A 17,623-nucleotide genomic window follows, 5' to 3' on the forward strand; every position below is an offset into this window, starting at 1 on the left:
ATAATGAACAATATTTTTATTCAAATAATATGTATTTATCCATTATTTCTGAGGGTTAAATCTCTAAATATTCTATAAGCTGATTTAAAAATACTCAAATTCAAAGAAGAAACTTATACCAAAGCTTTGTTTTAGCCTGTGCTAAATCATTTTTAAAATTTGTAGCTTTGGGGCATTTTATTATAAAAACCTGACACTTGTACACATAAACTAACAAGAACTTAAAATTCATCACACATTTACTTCATTTTTTAGCTTGGCCTTTGGGTAAATCTTTAGCTTCAGTGATTTTGGCTGCTATATAAGGAGATCCTCCCTTTTCTGGGTGACTTAAAAGCATAATTCATCAATGAACATCTTCTATTTTTCCTTTATTGGCTGTAAGGCTTATGTCTAGTATCAATGCTGCTTCTTGTTTTGTCATTTTGGGTTCAAATGCATCTCTATCATAGCCATCACTGAAGGCAGATTTTGATAGATTTTGAAAAACTTGTTTTATTTGAGGCTCCATTTGTTTTATGGCTTGCAAAACATAATGCTCTGCAAATCCTGCAGTAGCAACAGTCAATCCAACTGCTACCACTGTACAGGCCATGTCTCTGGCTCGGCTCCCCAGCCTCCACCGTGTGCACTGTCAAAGAACCCATGTTTCTTTTGTTTAGCTTCTCTCTTATGTTTTATTTTCCCTTTCATTGATATTTGTCTTATTACTTTCTTCAAGTTTACTGTTCTTTCTACTTTTTTTGAGTTTACCATAGGACTCTTTCACTTGCTTCGTAAGTTATACTTACCTCATCAATTTTTAGTCTATCTTCTTTTCTGATGTATTTTAAGGTAAATTTTTTCCTCAAAGCATCAGTTTTGCTCTATCCCAGAGGTTTTGATATCAGGTAACTTTATTATCATTCTGATTGAAGTGTATCTAAATTTCCAAATTTCCAGCATTATTTCTTTTTTGACCCAAGAATTTTAGAATAATGTAGTTCTTTGATTCTGGAATATCCCTAATGATTTTCTCACCGAATAATGCTCTCCCCCTATTCTCTATTATCTCTTCTTCCTGAACTTTTACATGTATCTTCCCTGTATTTTTATTTTGTTATAATGATCAATTTTACAGCTTCTCTATGAGTCATCTATTCTCTCCAGCCTTTGTGATATTGATTCTCCTATTTGTCTTATCTGCTGCTTTACTTAATACACACCTGTGAGTCATTTCTTGTGCTACTTGTATTTTTTGACCATGGGTTCATCTTCCATAGAGTGTTTTCCCTCTCTGGGTGTTTGGTGTTTCCAGGGTTGTGGAAAGTGGTGGTTTTCTGTTTGATTCTGCTGAGGCCCTTCGAATCTTACTGATTTTTTTTTTAAACCATTGGCTTAGAATTCTTGCTTTACAAATAAGTTGTATAAACCCAGATTCCACATCTACATATGGCACAAATTTATAAATTTATTCTTCCAAACTTCCCTGGGCTGATGGGAAGAGTATTTCCAGTCTCTTTTTAGGATTGGGACACCTCTATGAGGGTCTGGTTTTGTGCAGAGAGTTGAGCTGCATCTACCACCATGCGTAGACTGAGGTCATGTTCTCTCAACTTGCAGGGGTGGTAAACCCTGAGGTCAGCCACTGAGTTTGTGTCTGGTCTGACATACCTTTAGCTCCTGTTTGCTGCTTGATTTTGGATATTCTTTTCTCTGTAATGTGAGGATTTATTTTCTTTCTTTGACCTTGGTTATATATTTAAAGAATTTTCTCTTTGTGCTTATGTGTTTTGTTTTGTTTTGTTTTAGATTTTATTCATTTATTCGTGAGAGACACAGAGAAAGAGGCAGAGACACAGGCAGAGGGAGAAGCAGGCTCCCTGTGGGAAGCCCCATGCGGGACTCAATCCCAGGAACTCGGGATTATGACCAAGCCAAAGGCAGAAGCTCAACCACTGAGCTACCCAGGTGCCCCTGTGCATATGTTTCTATAGGTGGAGGAAACCCTTCTGATCATTTCAGTCTCCCATTTTGCTGCTCCTTAATATAAGAAATAGAGGTCAAGGACAGAACCCTGGGGTCCAGTGACAGATGAGGGACAGAAATAGGAAGTGAAATCCCACAAGGAGATGGGAGAAACAGTAGAAATAGAACAAGGAAAGGGCTGGTCTTTAGGAAACAGGGAGAACAGCTTTTAGTAAGGCTCTTATGTGATGTGAGGCCAGCTTTTCCCAGGGATAGCATATCGTTCATCCTGCAGACTCAGAAGGCCTCTTTGGAAGGAAAACTCAGAGAAATATAAAAGAAATATAAAAGGAGGAGGATCAGCTGAATTTATAAAGGGAACTCAAGGCACTGGTTCTACACCCCCCCTCCCACTACCAAGGAGAACTGCTTAGGATTAATTGGGGAACTTTTGGTTGTTTTCGTGAACCTGGGAGGGACTCTTTTCTGCATTTTTAGCTAAATATGCCAAATTCCACCCTACAGGACCTCCGGAGACGACAAGGAGGGTGTTGCATTATTTTGTATGTTGGGGGCTGGTTTGCCTGTTTGGAATCCTATATTGTCTTCATCTTGTTATTTTAGGGCCACATGTATATACATGATGAATAAGAGCAAACCCACATTACTTGGATCCTGTTCCTTCCTAATCCCACCATTCCTCTTGGAATGTTCTTAGCCATTATCTTTTTGGATACTGCCTTTTCTGCATTCCAATTACAAAAATTCATACAACTTTAAGGTTCCTTTAGGCTCTGATTGGAAAGCATTTGGGCTTCTTTTTGGAGGAATCTCAGTTCTGGTTCTGTGGATCTTTGTGGCTGCAGAGGAATGTATCTTGCAGCTTGGAATATATCTCTGGGCTGTGCAGAGTGAAGGAACTTGTGTGCCATGTACCTGAGTCTTCAGTAAGAGACTTTTACATCATTTTCTAAGTTTTCAAACAAGGACAATCTATGTCATCTCATCACAACCCTGGAAGTGGATAGTGCTGATGTCAACATCACCATTTTACAGATGAAGAAATATGGCTAGAGAGGTGAAGTGACATCCCCAAAGTTAGAGATAGAACTGGATTTATAGGGTATCCCTGGGTGGCTCAGCGGTTTAGCGCCTGCCTTTGGCCCAGGGTGTGATCCTGGAGTCCCGGGATCGAGTCCCATGTCGGGCTCCCTGCATGGAGTCTGCTTCTCCCTCTGCCTGTGTCTCTTGCCTCTCTCTCTCTCTCTCATAAATAAATAAATCTTTAAAAAAAAAAAAAAGAACTGGTTTTATACTTCAGGCATCCTACCTCTGAGCCTGGTGCTATTCCCTCCATTCCATTCTGTCTGTGCATGTTTGTGCAGGTTTAAGTGGAGACACCCATCTCTACACCCAGGTCTCTGCCAACCTGATCACAAACAGCCTGTGAACCTCTCTGCCCCTCACTCTTTCCCCATGCCACACACTAGGAGAGATTACATTCCTTCCTCCCTTTCTCTCCTGGCCCCTGTATCTTTCACACATCCATCACTGCTGCTGACAGACCTCAGACAATGCCAAAGGAATCGTTGACCCAGTTCACAGAATTCACAAAATCTATAGCATTTCTGGGTAGAAACAATGGCTAACACCATCTTTCTTGGCATTACTTTTTATTGAATACAGATTTACAGTCTTGAAATATTTTGAATATAGTGCTTTCAATTTACGGTTCTTTAGTCATACATATATTTCTTTAAAGCACAAAGAACTATAACTTAAAATTGAAAGGCTATAAATACACATGTATATATTGCCATAAATCTAGAATAATTTTATAAAAATAGAACTAAAATGTCAACTTTGTATATTTTGGCAACTTAGCAGTATTGTAAGGTGGCCACAAGCATTTTTATTATGCATCACAACCCCAGTGTGACTCTCTTCAGATATCATTTTCCATCTCTTTGGGGACACTTGGAACAATATCTATTACCAGGATCCCCCAGAGGGATGCCCATGGCCATGGCTTAGCATTGCCTTTGCATAAAGACTCAGTGCATTCACCTGTTCTTGGAGGGGGAAGACCAGCTTCCAGATTCTTCCTCAGAAAGAGGAGGTGTTCCCTCCTGCCAAATGTCCACAATCCTACACTTCTTGAAGCCCTCGCAGTGTATGGTTGATATCTGAATATACAGAGTCAGTTTCCTTTCCCTATGCTCAGAGAATGATAGATGTGTTTGGTTCTTTCAAATCAGTGTAAAAAGTCTGAAACAAATTCATCCAAACAGTGCCCACTGGGGTAACATCTTCCTGACAGTGAACATGAATGCCCACTTGCTTGCGCAAGGCCCCTTACACATGTGCTCTACAATCCTCAAAGCCTTGCAAGTTTGGAACATTCTTGTCTCCATCTGATGACAGAGGGAATTGAGTCTCTGGGCATTTAAGTCTCTTGGTTAAGATCCATGGGGTTGCCTGACCCCCAAATCAGAGATCTCTCTGCCTGCCCTCAAATCCATGGAGGGAACCAGAAGAGAACTCAGATCTGTACTGTGGCCATTTGGTGAGAACAGACAAGTGGCTTTGGGTCAACTTACAGCAGGTGGACAGTAGTTCCGCAGATATTCCTAGGATTCTTGGTCTGCAACTTCCCAAGGAGAGCAGGAAGGTGGATGTCTGTGGAAGAACTATGGACCTACAGACAGTGCCAAAATCTTCCAGATCATCCAATAGGGATCCTCAATCTAAAACCAGGGCTCAAAAAATTGACTGCTTGGGGTTGTTTGTGTTTTCGAAGAGTTGAGCAAAGGTCATAATGCCAGCTGCCCCCATCTCAGCCCTGCCTTCAATACAGGTCAAAGTGCAGAAAGCTTACTCAGTGGCCCAAAGGGACATGTGCAGGGTCCCTGGGCCAGAGTGCAGTGCTTAGAGTGCTGCAGAGCACAGTGAAAATGGGGCGAGGGGGCTTTTTCAGGAACCCCCAGTAGGTTGCACAGCAGAACTCAGTGTGGTGAGAGCCAAGCTCTGTACCTCCTCTGGACAGAGACAGACTGCCTCAGCTATTTGCAGTTTTGATTTTCTGGTTGCTTTCTGACTTCCTTGACTTTTTAGATTTACCATAAAAATATTTTGCAATGGGGAGTGCCTCTCATATGTCCTGGATGATCACAGCCTCTCAGGACAAACTTAACTTTGGCTCTGTGCATGATCTGCCTCTCAAGGCTGACTCTGGACATAGTCTTTCTCTCCTACTGGCCCTGCTCCCCTCCAGCGGTCTCTTCAAACTGCTCCATAACTGCACCCTACCTACCCACCCACTGCCAGGCCAGGGAGAGCCCTGCTCTGTGTTCCTCCATGTGAGATTTGGTTAGAATCCCTAGATAACATCCTCCACATAAAGGAGCCCAGCTGTCTGCAGGTGGATGCTTGGGCCACTGAGATCGTTTTCTGAAGTTAATGTCACAGTGTTTTTTTTTTTAAAGCCTCCCTTAAGAATGAATAAGACAAAACAAATAAACAGCAACAGAAAATCCCCAAAGCAACCCTCTCTCTTCTCCTCTAGAAATCAGATCACCTGTAAGGGTATGATTCCTGTGAAGGGGAGTGGTGAAGCAACCAGGAAAAATGTGAGTGGCAGGATTCTTGGGGAAGCAGACTGCTCCTTCCTCCATCTCTGCTGCTTGGCAGGCATTGTGCTGTTTACTCATCCAGGACTTGCTGGTGGCCCCAGCGAAGCAGAGCAGCACTACTCCAGTGTAATGGCGGATGAGTCTTTCCCCCCTATCAGAATAGCAGGACAAGACTTTCCGAACTCAATGGAAGGCTGCCCCTGGGAGACGAAAGGAGAAATGCGTTCTGGGGCCTGGGTCACTATATTTTAAATTAACTCTGTGTGTGTGTGTGTGTGTGTGTGTGTGTGTGTGTGTATAGGGGATGGGGTGTTTACAGCACTATATGGCTCACTGCAGGCCACCCTGAATGCCATGATTGCACTGCTTTGAATCTGAAAACAATACTCCCTACTCCTCCACAAGAGAAAAGAGGTAATGACCTGAGTTAACCTCTTTCTTCATGATTCATGTAGGTACATTGGTACATTGAATGTAATAGGGTGACTCATTCTTTTTTTGGGCAAAACATCACCTGGACCCTCAGTTCTTGCTAGAGAAGAAAACACCACCATTAAGCTTCTGAGGCTATGGAGGGAAGGTGGTGTAGACTTCCCCATCTCACCAAGGTTGCCTCAGAGCCAGGCTGGTCTATTTCCCAGTACACAGGCCAAAGGACAGTGTGACAAATAAGGATAGTCTCAATGTCTAATGAGGGACACTTTCCTCCCAAGACTCCTGCTTTGCGTGATGCCTCAGTGTGGTCTCTGTGTTGGGCCCTGAGGACAGGGGAGCTACCAAAAGCTAGGGAGAGGGTTGGGAGCAGGGGTTTGGTAGGGTCTAGCAGCTGAAGAATATTGGGTTTGGGGAAATGAAACATCATGGCAGGAGTCAAGGTTGGTGCCCCTGGATGGGCCTCGTAGCTTTTTCTTTTGTTGCCAGTGGCTTGCCCACTGTAGACTGTGGCAGACTGCAGAGGTCCCTCATTTCAATGAGGCTTTCTTCCACTGCTTTTGCAAACTTGGTAGAAGAGGTGTCTTTGCAGCCATGAAAACTGGAGATGCAGAAAAGGATGCTCTCTGGCTGGGGGTTGTAACAGGCACCGTACCCGTTGGGTACCACAGGACCATAGCAGCAAAACATCTCCATGGTTGTGGGCACCTGGAGGAGAGGACAGGTCAGAAGCTGCTGGTTCTGAAACGTAACCTGTGAACTTGCTAGAATACAGGGCATTTTCAATGACCCTGAGGCCTCAATGGGATATTTACATCTCTATTTTCCACCTGGGCATTTGACTGAACCAAATGAACCAATTACTTCAGCATGGATGGTCATAGCCAGAGTCATAATAACAAACCCAACTAACTGCACAATATCATAAGAAGAGGGTCCATAAGCCACTCCCTGGTGGGAAAACTGCTCTACATGTGGGGTTAGAATCTCCCAGAGTGACCTGTGCTGGGTCTCAGGCTGAGTCTCTCCTTCACCTGGGGGCTGTTGGAGGCATCGAGGCAATCAAGGTAATTTACTCAATGGCACCCTGGTGGCACCCAACGGTTGGATGGCTTCCCAGAGGGAGTAATTTATGAACAGAAGGAAATCTGGCCTGTCTTCTCTGTCGATTTTCCCCACATCCTTAATTACTGTCAGTATTGCCTGGCTGGTCTGATTTTCTCCCCACAGCCTGGCCATGCACAATTACCCAGCGTTGGGCATTTCAGGGATTGCCATCAACTGGAGTTTTAGTTATGCACCTAATACATTTTGAATTCAGAGAGCTGAAATTTTGTAATCAGGATCACAAATCAGGGAAATATGTCTCGGATGGCATTCAAGCCATAAATATGTTCATTTCCAGGTGGGAGAAAGAAAACAAACAAACAAACAAACAAACACCAAACTACCATACCGGCTAATCTTATTAACGAGTCTTAGGGGGAAAAATAGAACACATTCTTGGGTGGTTGCAGGGTGGAGCTTGTTTTTACACCAGGGCACTGTGTAGTCGGGCCTTCAGAACTGACACTGGCCATTTTAATGGGGCAGAACAAACCATTAGTCTTGCTAATAGAGTCACCTCTTTGTCAGATAAATTTGCCGTGCGATAGCTGAAGGCTGTAAAACCGTTCCAAAGCACTTTTTGCCCATGGATGGTTTCCTGAAGAATTTATATTGTGTGTACTGTTCTCGTTTATTCGCTTCTGTGAGCTCGCTGCCGTGATGTCAAAATCAAATCACTGAGTGGGCTTTTATCAATCCTTCTCATTGCCCAGGTTCATCCTTTAGCAGATGAAGCTTTAGGGAGCTGATGTTCGAGGGTTCTTTCCTAAACTGCCTGCCCTTCTCTGGTGGATTTTATTCTTTGTCACAATGGTCCTCCCACAGGATGGGCCTGTAGCATTGTTTAGGAGACCGTGGGGCTGGCAGCTAATCCACCTGCCGTTGGTGGTGCAGCCCTTCACAATAATGACCATGACCTGTTTGGAGAGTCCTGTCCATGCCAGGTACTGGGCTAGGCTTTCTACTCAAATTGTCACTTTAGTTGAGCCACGACTTCACTCTAGACCTGTTGGGCTTCTGAGCCTGTGGCCATCATGGTGGAACACCACCCCTCAAGTAACAGAAAGGTAGTACAATAGTTAGGACACCCGTTCCCATCCAGTCCACCTCTATTAAGGTGGCATCCGTGATTACACCCATTTAAATGGTTGGGAAACCAGCACTCTGAGCATTTAGGTCACTTAGGTCATTTTACCAAAGGTAACGCAGCTTGTGAGAAGCAGAGCTGGGACTTGCCTGCCTCCAGCCAGTGGGCTGTAGTCACTGACTTATGCTAAACGGTCTTTTAGAAAGGCCACTGGTTGCACTAAGTGGCCCCTTGGGTGACAGCTGCAGTAGGGCTGTACCTGGCTGGTTGAGAGGATGAACCGGTTGCTCATCAGGTATGTTTCATCTGTGAACATCTCAGGCAACTCCTTGCATGTGTCCCGGGCCAGCTCCCGCAGCGCCAGCAAGTGGTTGTCGATGGCCATCCCTGTTATGGCCTGGGTAGTTGGGGACAAAGGACAGGAAATGAGACAGAGGCTCCTGTGCCCTCTTCCCTTGCCCCCACCCCTTCTCTAGTCCACAATGCTAATAGCTACTGCTAGGGCCACAGCTTGCACTTACCCAGTGCTTGCTGCAGATAATATGTGTGAGTGGCCGCCCAGGACTGACCACTCTACTACTCAGACCCTTCCTATGTGCACAAGGCAAATCCAGAGCAGGCTGGGTTCTAAAATGAGCATGCCTGAGTTAAAGGTCTATGAGTCTCAGTATCCCCTGCCTCTCAACCCCCGCACGGTCATTGCTGACCATACACTGCGTATGACCACTCACATGGAAGGGGTGGGGTGGGCACCCCTACTTACTTGTTAGGTAGAGGAGGAGTCTGGGGAGGAAGATGAGTGTGGGCCCTGGTGAAGCAAGGAGAGGGCTGCTCAGGCTGTCCCTGGGCACTCTTACCACAACCAACACTTAATCCTCCAGCAGGAGTCCAAGGAATGAGGGATAGAGAACATTAAGGTCTGTTCCTAAATCTTGGTTCCTATTTCATGGGCTCAAAATCAGTTCAACTAAACTGGATTTACAATCAAAGTAATCATTCTGAGACAGGAACTAGACATTTCAGCAGAGGCTCTGCTGATGTTTGCAAGGGGAAAGCTTATTGAATGAATAAAGATTTTTTTCTTTTTATCACAAGCTACTTGAACACTTATCAAAGGATAAGATAATAGCAGTGGAGACTCCAGAATGAATATGTGGGTGGAGCTCAGAGGTGGTGGTGTGGCTGGAAGTTGGGCAGTGGGGCCATGGTACTCATTTCATTTCTTTCCCACTTGAGGCTGCATGTGTACACACAAATTGGTTTTGCTTGGATTACATGTTTATTTGGGGCAGTTTTGGGAGCTGATGGAGATTTGACTACCTCTGGTCTACAGTCGTAATCTCTGTTCCACATCAGGGTAATTGTAAATCTTGGGAGGTTCACAGTTATGTAAGGTGGCCACTTAAGCTGTTAAAGCCCCACTTAGGAGGAAGCCTTCATCACGATGAACGTTGTTCAAGTTTACAAGGCACGTTTTGGGATTTGACAGCTGTTCTTTTTCAGTGGAGAATGAATGCATAAAGATGATTCAGAGGCCCCAGTCTCTTCAGATGCACTTAATTATAGGCTGAAAAGCCATGTTATACAACCACAGCTCACTTTTAGACGTGCCCTGTTAGGACAGGGGGGATGAACTCAGAATCTGTCTACAAAGTGAGTGGACTTCTAATTTCTCTGGTGACCTCTGCTTAATTGCTGATTTGTGTAGATCTATAGAAGCAGCTGCTCTGTGCAGCAGCCATCTCCCTGCCTTCCCCACCTGGAGCTCGCTGTAGCAACTGGGGTTGATTTAACAGATTGTTTGGATTAAGGCCATGAGTAGTAATGAGTAAAATGATTCATCGTTCAGTCCTTCATTCATTCAGGGAATCTTACTTGAGCATCACACTATGTGCCCAATGCTTCTGGGTGCTGGGGGTGGAGGGTGTCATGAAGGAAAAGCATAAGGTGCTGTGAGAATCTGTGATGGAGTCTCTGAAACACACTTGCTTCTTCACTGGGATGTCCTTCTCCCACTACCACAACCAAATATAGCTGTCAGAGAGCAAAAGCTTTCCTTGCTTCTTTCCCCTGTCCCTTACTCCACTCAGCCAACCAGGCACCAGACTCAGCCAACCAGGCACCAGACTCAGCACAAAGCATTTTTATAGCCCTGCCCTTTCCACCCCCATCTCTTTTATTTAGCTGTTCTCGTCAACTTAAAATTGTTAATACAGTCGAACCCTAGGGCTTTACAAGATATTTTTCTAAATCTTTCATAAGCATTTAAATTATTACCAAAATTATATATTTATATAGTTTAAAACCCCAAAGAAGCTAAAGAATTCTGTCAATTTGCCAGGTCTGATTCCTACTCCACAGAGGCAACCATTTTTAGCTATTTAATTTTCTTAGTTCTAAGTAACAGTCTTAGGCTGCCATCACTACATTTTCCAGCTTTATCTATATCTTCTTGTTATAGAAGATGAAACTCTGCCTCTTTTATACTCTTGCTCCCCAAATATTCTTCCATTCTCCCATTCTCTCAATAGAATTACATTTAACTCTTCATTGTTTGATCGGTATTCAGTGTTGACATGATTATAATTATGCAAGTATTCACAGGGGAGTCTCATGGTGTATTATGATTAGATTTCCTTTCTTACTCATCTTTGGTTTTCCTTGGAATTGACAATTTTTAAATGATTAAATTATGATTTCCCTCACTTGCTTAGCTTTCTATGTATCTATAACTAATTGGTTCCTAAGCTGTCAGTCAGAAGTGTAAAACTTTTCTTAATACATTCAAATAAATCAGATAGCTTATCAATTTCATCCCACCTCTCACTTCTTGCTTCTCTATGGTCCCTATGTCTGCTGAACAAATGTCAACTTGGGATCTCCCTTTACTTTCATCCTCTTTCTCTCTTTCTTGTGTTGAACCTTCTGATTTTTGGAGCCCATGATTTCTTTTATATTTTATCTCTTACTTTAGGTCTATATTCCAATAGTTTTACAAGAAAGAACGCTTAATAAGTAAAACTTTTGAGAACTTGTCTGTCTGAAACTTTCTTCTGTCTTCAAAGCTGATTATAGTTTAGCTGGGTATAGAATATGCATTAAAAATCACTTAGCCTCAGAGTTTGAAGACATTACTCCATTATCTTCCACCTTCCACTGATGCTGCTGAGAAGTCCAGTTACACTTTTATTTATTTATTTATTTATTTATTTATTTATTTAGTATATTTTTTATTGGAGTTCGATTAGCCAACATATAGCATAACACCCAGTGCTCATCCCATCAAGTCAGTTACACTGTTATTCCTGATCTTTGACCTTGATTTTTTTCTGAGAGATTTTAGGATCTTCTCTTTGACCTTTGTGTTGTGAAATTTCCTTGGTATGAATATTTTAATCTATTATGCAAGGTACATGGCAGAGTTTCTCAATGTCTTGAGACTCTCAATGAGACTCAAGCTCATGTCTTGCCAATTCTGAGAAATTTTCCTGAATTATTTTGTTGTTTCTCTCTTCGCCCATTTTTTCTTCCTGGACATTTATTACTGGGGTTTTGATCCTCCAGTACTGAGCCTTTTTTCCTGTCCTGTATTTCATTTCTTTGTTTTGTTGATATTTTGGGAAGATTATTTCATTTTTATCTCCCAATGCCCCCATTGCATTTTTTTCTACTGTATTTCTCCCCAAAGTTATTTTTATTTCCTCCAGAAAGATTTTTTTATTTTCATGTCCTTATTAATGAATGCAACAAGTTCATTATCCTTCAGAGGATCTCAATTATAGTTTTTAAAAATGTTCTCCTGCTTCCTGCCTTGTTTTAATTTCCTTGAAGCTTCTCTTAAATTATTTTTAGTTTTAGTTTTAGTTTTTTTCTTAAATTATTTTTAAAAATTAAACAAAATTTTAAAAATTACACAGAAATGTTTGTACTGGTTTCCATGTTTTATATTAGCAGATCTCCTCAATGTCTGATGATTTTTGGCTATTTGTTTATATCTCAGAATAAAGCACAAGAAGGATGATTAGAAGATACATGTGTAAGCCTGTGTTTGCCATCTGGTAGACTTTACTGGGAGGTGAGCCAGCCAGGCTGTTTCATTGGGCACCCTAACTATCAGTGTCTGTGACTTTGTTCTCTTGGCCTGGTTAGTCTCACCACTGAGAAATCCTCTAACCTCATGTTTGGGGAGAGGTGGTAATAAAAGTGCTTCCTGGTATACCTGGAGCTGAATATGTAGACTTTGATTAATCACCCTGTTTAGTTTGATTAACTTTCCCTGAGCTCAAGCTGGTGTTCCCAAATCTAGAGTCCTCTGTCTTCAACTTTTCCAGAGCTTCTAGCCTACCATTGAGAAAGAGGAAGGTAGTGGGCCTGGCTGCATGGGGTAGTAGAAAGGAGCTGAGGTTCTAACTGCTTCTTAAATAGATCATCAACCAATCCTCTTCAGCCCTATATGCACTTGTATTTTTGGTGGGTACCTCCAATGACTGAGCCATTCTGAGGTTCTGCAGTACGATTCATTGGGCTCCTGGGTCTCCCTTACTATTTTCTTGGGTTTCAGCTTCCTCTGGTTTGCTAAGTTACTTGTCATCTCTTCTACTTTCCAACTCTAAAATTTTGCTGTTCCCTCTTTTCCCATTCTCTTTGCCTAGTGTATTCATGGCTTAAGAAAACTCCTTCGCTGATATTTTTGAGCATTTCAGAGGGAGTGACAGTAAACCCTTGTGTCCACTGTGTTTATTTATTTTTTAATTTTTTAATTTTTATTTATTTATGATAGCCAGAGAGAGAGAGAGAGGCAGAGACATAGGCAGAGGGAGAAGCAGGCTCCATGCACCGGGAGCCTGACGTGGGATTCGATCCCGGGTCTCCAGGATCGTGCCCTGGGCCAAAGGCAGGCGCCAAACCGCTGCGCCACCCAGGGATCCCTCTTTTTTTTTTTTTTTTTTTAATGTCCACTGTGTTTAAACAGAAGTTGGTGTCTTCCTCTTCAATCTCTTGCCCCTGGTCTATGTCAGTCCTTAGCTCTACCAAAATATTACATAGGTTCCTAATTAGTGTCACTGAGTGTTGACAGACCGTCCCTGCTCCAACTTTTCTTTCTTCTACCTGGTCACCAGAGTAAACCTTGTGACAGAAATATCCCATATCATAAACTCCTCTGCTCCTCTGTCCTTTGCAAGCTGCACACACTGAACTACTTGCTTTTCCTCCAATGTGTCTTATGCTTTCAAGATTCTTTGCCTTTGCACATAATGTTCCCTTCTGGGGCCATTCTTCTCTTCTATGTCCACCTGACAAGCACCTCTTCAACCTTCAAGTCTCATATCAAGTACCACTTCTTCTGGGAAGTCTTCCTAGATTTCCCAAGCAGAGGAACTAGCTTGCCCCTCTATGCTCTCTTCTACTTCCTGAGAATTCTTTTCACATGGGATGAAATTTATCATTTAAGGGCTTTTCCTCCCAGTTATTCCCTAAGGACAGGATTTATGGACTTCACCTTTAATTCCTACAACCCAGTGTTTGTCTGGCATAAAGCAGGAAAGCCAAAAATACATGAGAGTGAGCTTGATTTTTTCCCCAAACAGAATGAACACTTAACTCTTCAGATGAATTAGGAACCTGGTAACTGAATTGGAAAGAAGTCTACATTGGCTAGTTCTACAACCCAGATAATGCATTGTACTTATTTTCAAGTATATAGAGTGAAAATCAGTCAACCCCTTTTCTTTTCTTTTCTTTTCTTTTCTTTTCTTTTCTTTTCTTTTCTTTTCTTTTCTTTTTTTCTTTTCTTTCTTTTCTTTTCTTTTCTTCTTTTCTTTTCTTTTCTTTTCTTTCTTTCTTTGTTTTTTAAAAGATTTTATTTATTTATTCATGAGACACAGAGAGAGGCAGAGACATAGGCAGAAGGAGAAGCAGGCTCCCCATACAGAGCCCGATTCGGGACTCAATCCCAGGACCCCAGGATCATTCTGCTGAGCCACCCAGGCATCCCAGTCAACCCCTTTTCATAGGTTATGTGATCCTTCAATGGCTATATCAGAATGATTTTCAATTAATATACTGATCACCAGTCCAAGTAGTAGCTTATTCTCTGTTGTTTGTATGGAAATTATGGCTCTGCCATGCTAGAAAACAAACTATTTCCCTAAACAAAACATTTCCTTTAAAATTTTGATTTTGGGTTGCCTCAGTGGCTCAGTGGGTTAGGCTTCTAACTGTTGATTTCAGCTTAGGTCATGATCTCAGGGTTGTGAGACTGAGCCCTGTGCCGGGCTCTATGCTGGGCATGGAGCCTGCATAAGATTCCCTCTCTTTCCCTCTTCTTCTACCCCTCCTCCTCTGCTCTCTCTCTCTCTAAAAAGAAACAAAAGTAAAAATAAATAAAATTTTGATTTCACTATTAATCTTGAGCAAAGAATTTTTATTCATAAGCAATATAAATTAAAAAAATAAGAAAGCGAAACAAGCCCTAGGTGGCAATAAATACTGCCTCACCTGCAAAGATGAAAGGTGTACAAACCACTACAGTTTGCCAGGCTTGGCCACCATCCCTCACATTTGACTTCTCCTGTTGTATAAACTGTAAGGTGCTATACATATATGGTGCTATTATTATCATTATTGTCTTTTCAAAGACCATTCATTGTATTCTTTTTTTTAAAAGATTTTATTTATTTATTCATAGAGACAGAGAGAGAGAGAGAGAGGCAGAGACAGGCAGAGGGAGAAGCAGGCACCATACAGAGAGCCTGACGTGCGACTCGATCCCGGGTCTCCAGGATCACACCCTCGGCCGCAGGCGGCGCTAAACCGCTGCACCACCGGGGCTGCCCCCATTCATTGTATTCTTATAAAATCCATGTAAAAATGAGTGCTGTGTTACCCAGTTTCTAAAAATAAGAAAAAGACTCTGAAACACATGGCTTTGGCTAAGTTGCTGTTTAGTTGGTGGCCCAGCTCCCACCCGGGTCCTGTGCCATGGCCCTATGCCTGCAGATCCAGCTTTGGGCTCAGCCTACAGTCATGAGCTCCCCCAAGAAGAGGCACTGCATCACTCACCATGACTGTGTACTCAGTCTGGGCTCGGATGGCATCCTTTAGGAGCTGCAGCTTCTCTGAATCCTGTCAACAGACCAGAAATAAGGCTTTAAGGAGCTACTCAGTGACAAACAAGCTACAGGAACTGGCTGTCACGGAGTCCAGCTGACAGGCAGCCCACAGCTGCCTTGCTGGCCTCCTAGAGACTCCTCAGGCGGAGCAGGACTCACGGGCACAGCAGCTTTGTGGTCAGTAATGGCTTTCACAAAACTCAGTGCCTCTGGAGTCGCGGATCGAATGTTGTCCACACGGCCCTCCTGGAATCGGCGGATGGATGCACTCTCATAGGTGGGCACGAGTCTCCTGTGGAGCCTGCATAAGATGAAAGATGAATGGCAAATGGTGTTGCAGTCTCAGGAAACCATAAACGCTGAAAGAAAAATAGCCTCTGCAGGCTTTATTTTTACAGTTCTGACTCTACTTGGCATAGTATTTCATTTTAATGTTAATAGAATTCTAGAGGAGATTTCCTAAAGATGAGTGTCAGGGAGTCAGTAATATGAAGAGCTATGTATGCTTTCATATACTCCTGACACTGTGTGGATATAAAATAAATAAGTGACTGGCAACTTTTCAAAAAATCCCAGTCTGGTGGGAAACCTAGAATTTTCTTTGAGACCTGATGAGTGTTTGATTGAAAGCACAGAATGGAATACTTGTGTAATTAATCATTCATACCCTTGAGGGAATCTTGTTTTATTTAGAATAATTCAAGCATGACCTGTGGATTGAGGCAGGGAGGGGGCTTTAGTGATCATGAGTGGAGAATGCTGCATAGACCAGCCTGACCCGGGGCAGCTGAGCTTCCAACAGACCCATGGGTGCCATGGCTGTGCCTCTCCTCCGCGTTGTCTGTGACAGGCTCCCCACACCAGCTAGGGAGAGTCCGTTGCTTAGGCATGTGAACCAAGTGAGCACTCCAAGGCTTGCACACCTGCCTGGCACACATCTTTCTTATCAGTCAGTAAAGTCTTTGGTGTTAGTGGTGGGCAGGAGAAAGACACAGAATCACAGAGGGGTAGTGACAGCGTAACATCACACACAAGTCATGGTCCTGCATGCTGGCCTCATTGGGGCATGTATCTCCCATGTTGGGTCAGCTCTAGGAGGAGGAGGGCCAAGTGTGGTTCAGCACAGTGCTTGACATTGTATCTTGGTGAGAACGTGAATAACTTTCTGTACACCTCTGTCTCCTTCCTCCTCCAGGAAGGACTCTGGCAAGGAGCTCACTTCTTGTATCTCTATGGCCCCTGGAGGCAAATGCCATGCTGAGCACAAAAGTAGAGGAAATCATTGGCCAGTCACTGATCAACCTCAATTTAGGCAGCTTTCAGGTTTCTGCTGAATCTAGGGGCAGATTAAAAAAAATTTTTTTTGTTGTTGTTATGGCTTGGACTCTGAAGAATGTTCTCTAATGAAAGCAGATCCTATTTTGGCTGTTGGCTGAGCCCAGGAGCCTCTGGCCATGTCCACTGTTGGCCAAGTCGAGTGCCACAGAGATCACTTGAGGGTGGAGGAGGCGGTGCTCTGAGTCAGGTCCACTAGCCCCTCCTATCTCTGGAACTGAAATGCTCTCTGAAGGAACAGGTTCCAGCAGGACCTGGACGTCATGGCCCATCTCAGCCACATGCCAGTATGAGAATGGAGACCATGGTTCTAGACACCAGGTGCTGCCACAGCTCAATGTCAGTGGGATCACTGTGTCTCCACCACAAGAACAGATCAGGTGGAGTGACATCAATCTTCTCCAAGGAGTCCCAGTGCTCAGAGTGGCTGTGCCCACATGGGTGCTATCTGCTCACTAGTGAGACCTCCTTGCCCTGGCCTTATTGCAAGGTCACTCTATGCTCCCTCTGCCCCCATATATGCAAAATAAAAACAGGTCCTGGTGGGGTCCTGTGCCAGTGTATGAGCTGTTGCTTTGGGAACAGTGGAACCAACAGGATCAGCCTTGTCTTGAGGATGATCTACTGTGCATTTTAGTTTAAGTCTCCTATAAAAGACCATTTGGCCTTCCTGCCTTGTCTTCAATCTCTACTTTTTTCTCTCCCCCAACACAGAGCTACCACTAGAGAGATTTTTCTAAAGCACAGACCGGACTGTGTCACCCCCAGATAATACTCCTGTAGTGTCTTCTCAGGTCTGTGACTCAGTCCCTGATACCTACTCTATGCCTGGTGTGTGAGATACCCAGAGGGTCAGGTTTGGGAGAAATGGTCTAGAAAACAAAATTGACAAATCAATGAACAAGGTAGCTCACATGAACAACAACTGCCATGAAAGAAAAAGAGAGAACAATGTGATAGGCCAGAAAGCT

General features: G+C 43.3%; 1 protein-coding gene and 1 pseudogene across 1 annotated transcript in view; both read right to left on the bottom strand.

Moving 5' to 3' along the window:
- Positions 1-244: 244 nt before the first annotated feature.
- LOC140620616 (mitochondrial import inner membrane translocase subunit TIM14 pseudogene) lies at positions 245-622 on the bottom strand (annotated as a pseudogene).
- A 3,046-nt stretch (positions 623-3,668) lies between these two features.
- CHAT (choline O-acetyltransferase) overlaps positions 3,669-17,623 on the bottom strand; it is a 52,879-nt gene continuing 38,924 nt past the window's right edge. The window contains 4 exon segments of the mRNA XM_072804754.1: positions 3,669-6,719; positions 8,465-8,602; positions 15,268-15,330; positions 15,477-15,618. Coding sequence (XP_072660855.1) covers positions 6,450-6,719; positions 8,465-8,602; positions 15,268-15,330; positions 15,477-15,618 — 613 coding nt within the window. The 3' untranslated portion in view covers positions 3,669-6,449.

The sequence above is a fragment of the Canis lupus genome, chromosome 29, assembly GCF_048164855.1.
Source record: "Canis lupus baileyi chromosome 29, mCanLup2.hap1, whole genome shotgun sequence".
In the NCBI taxonomy this organism is placed as follows: Eukaryota; Metazoa; Chordata; class Mammalia; order Carnivora; family Canidae; genus Canis; species Canis lupus.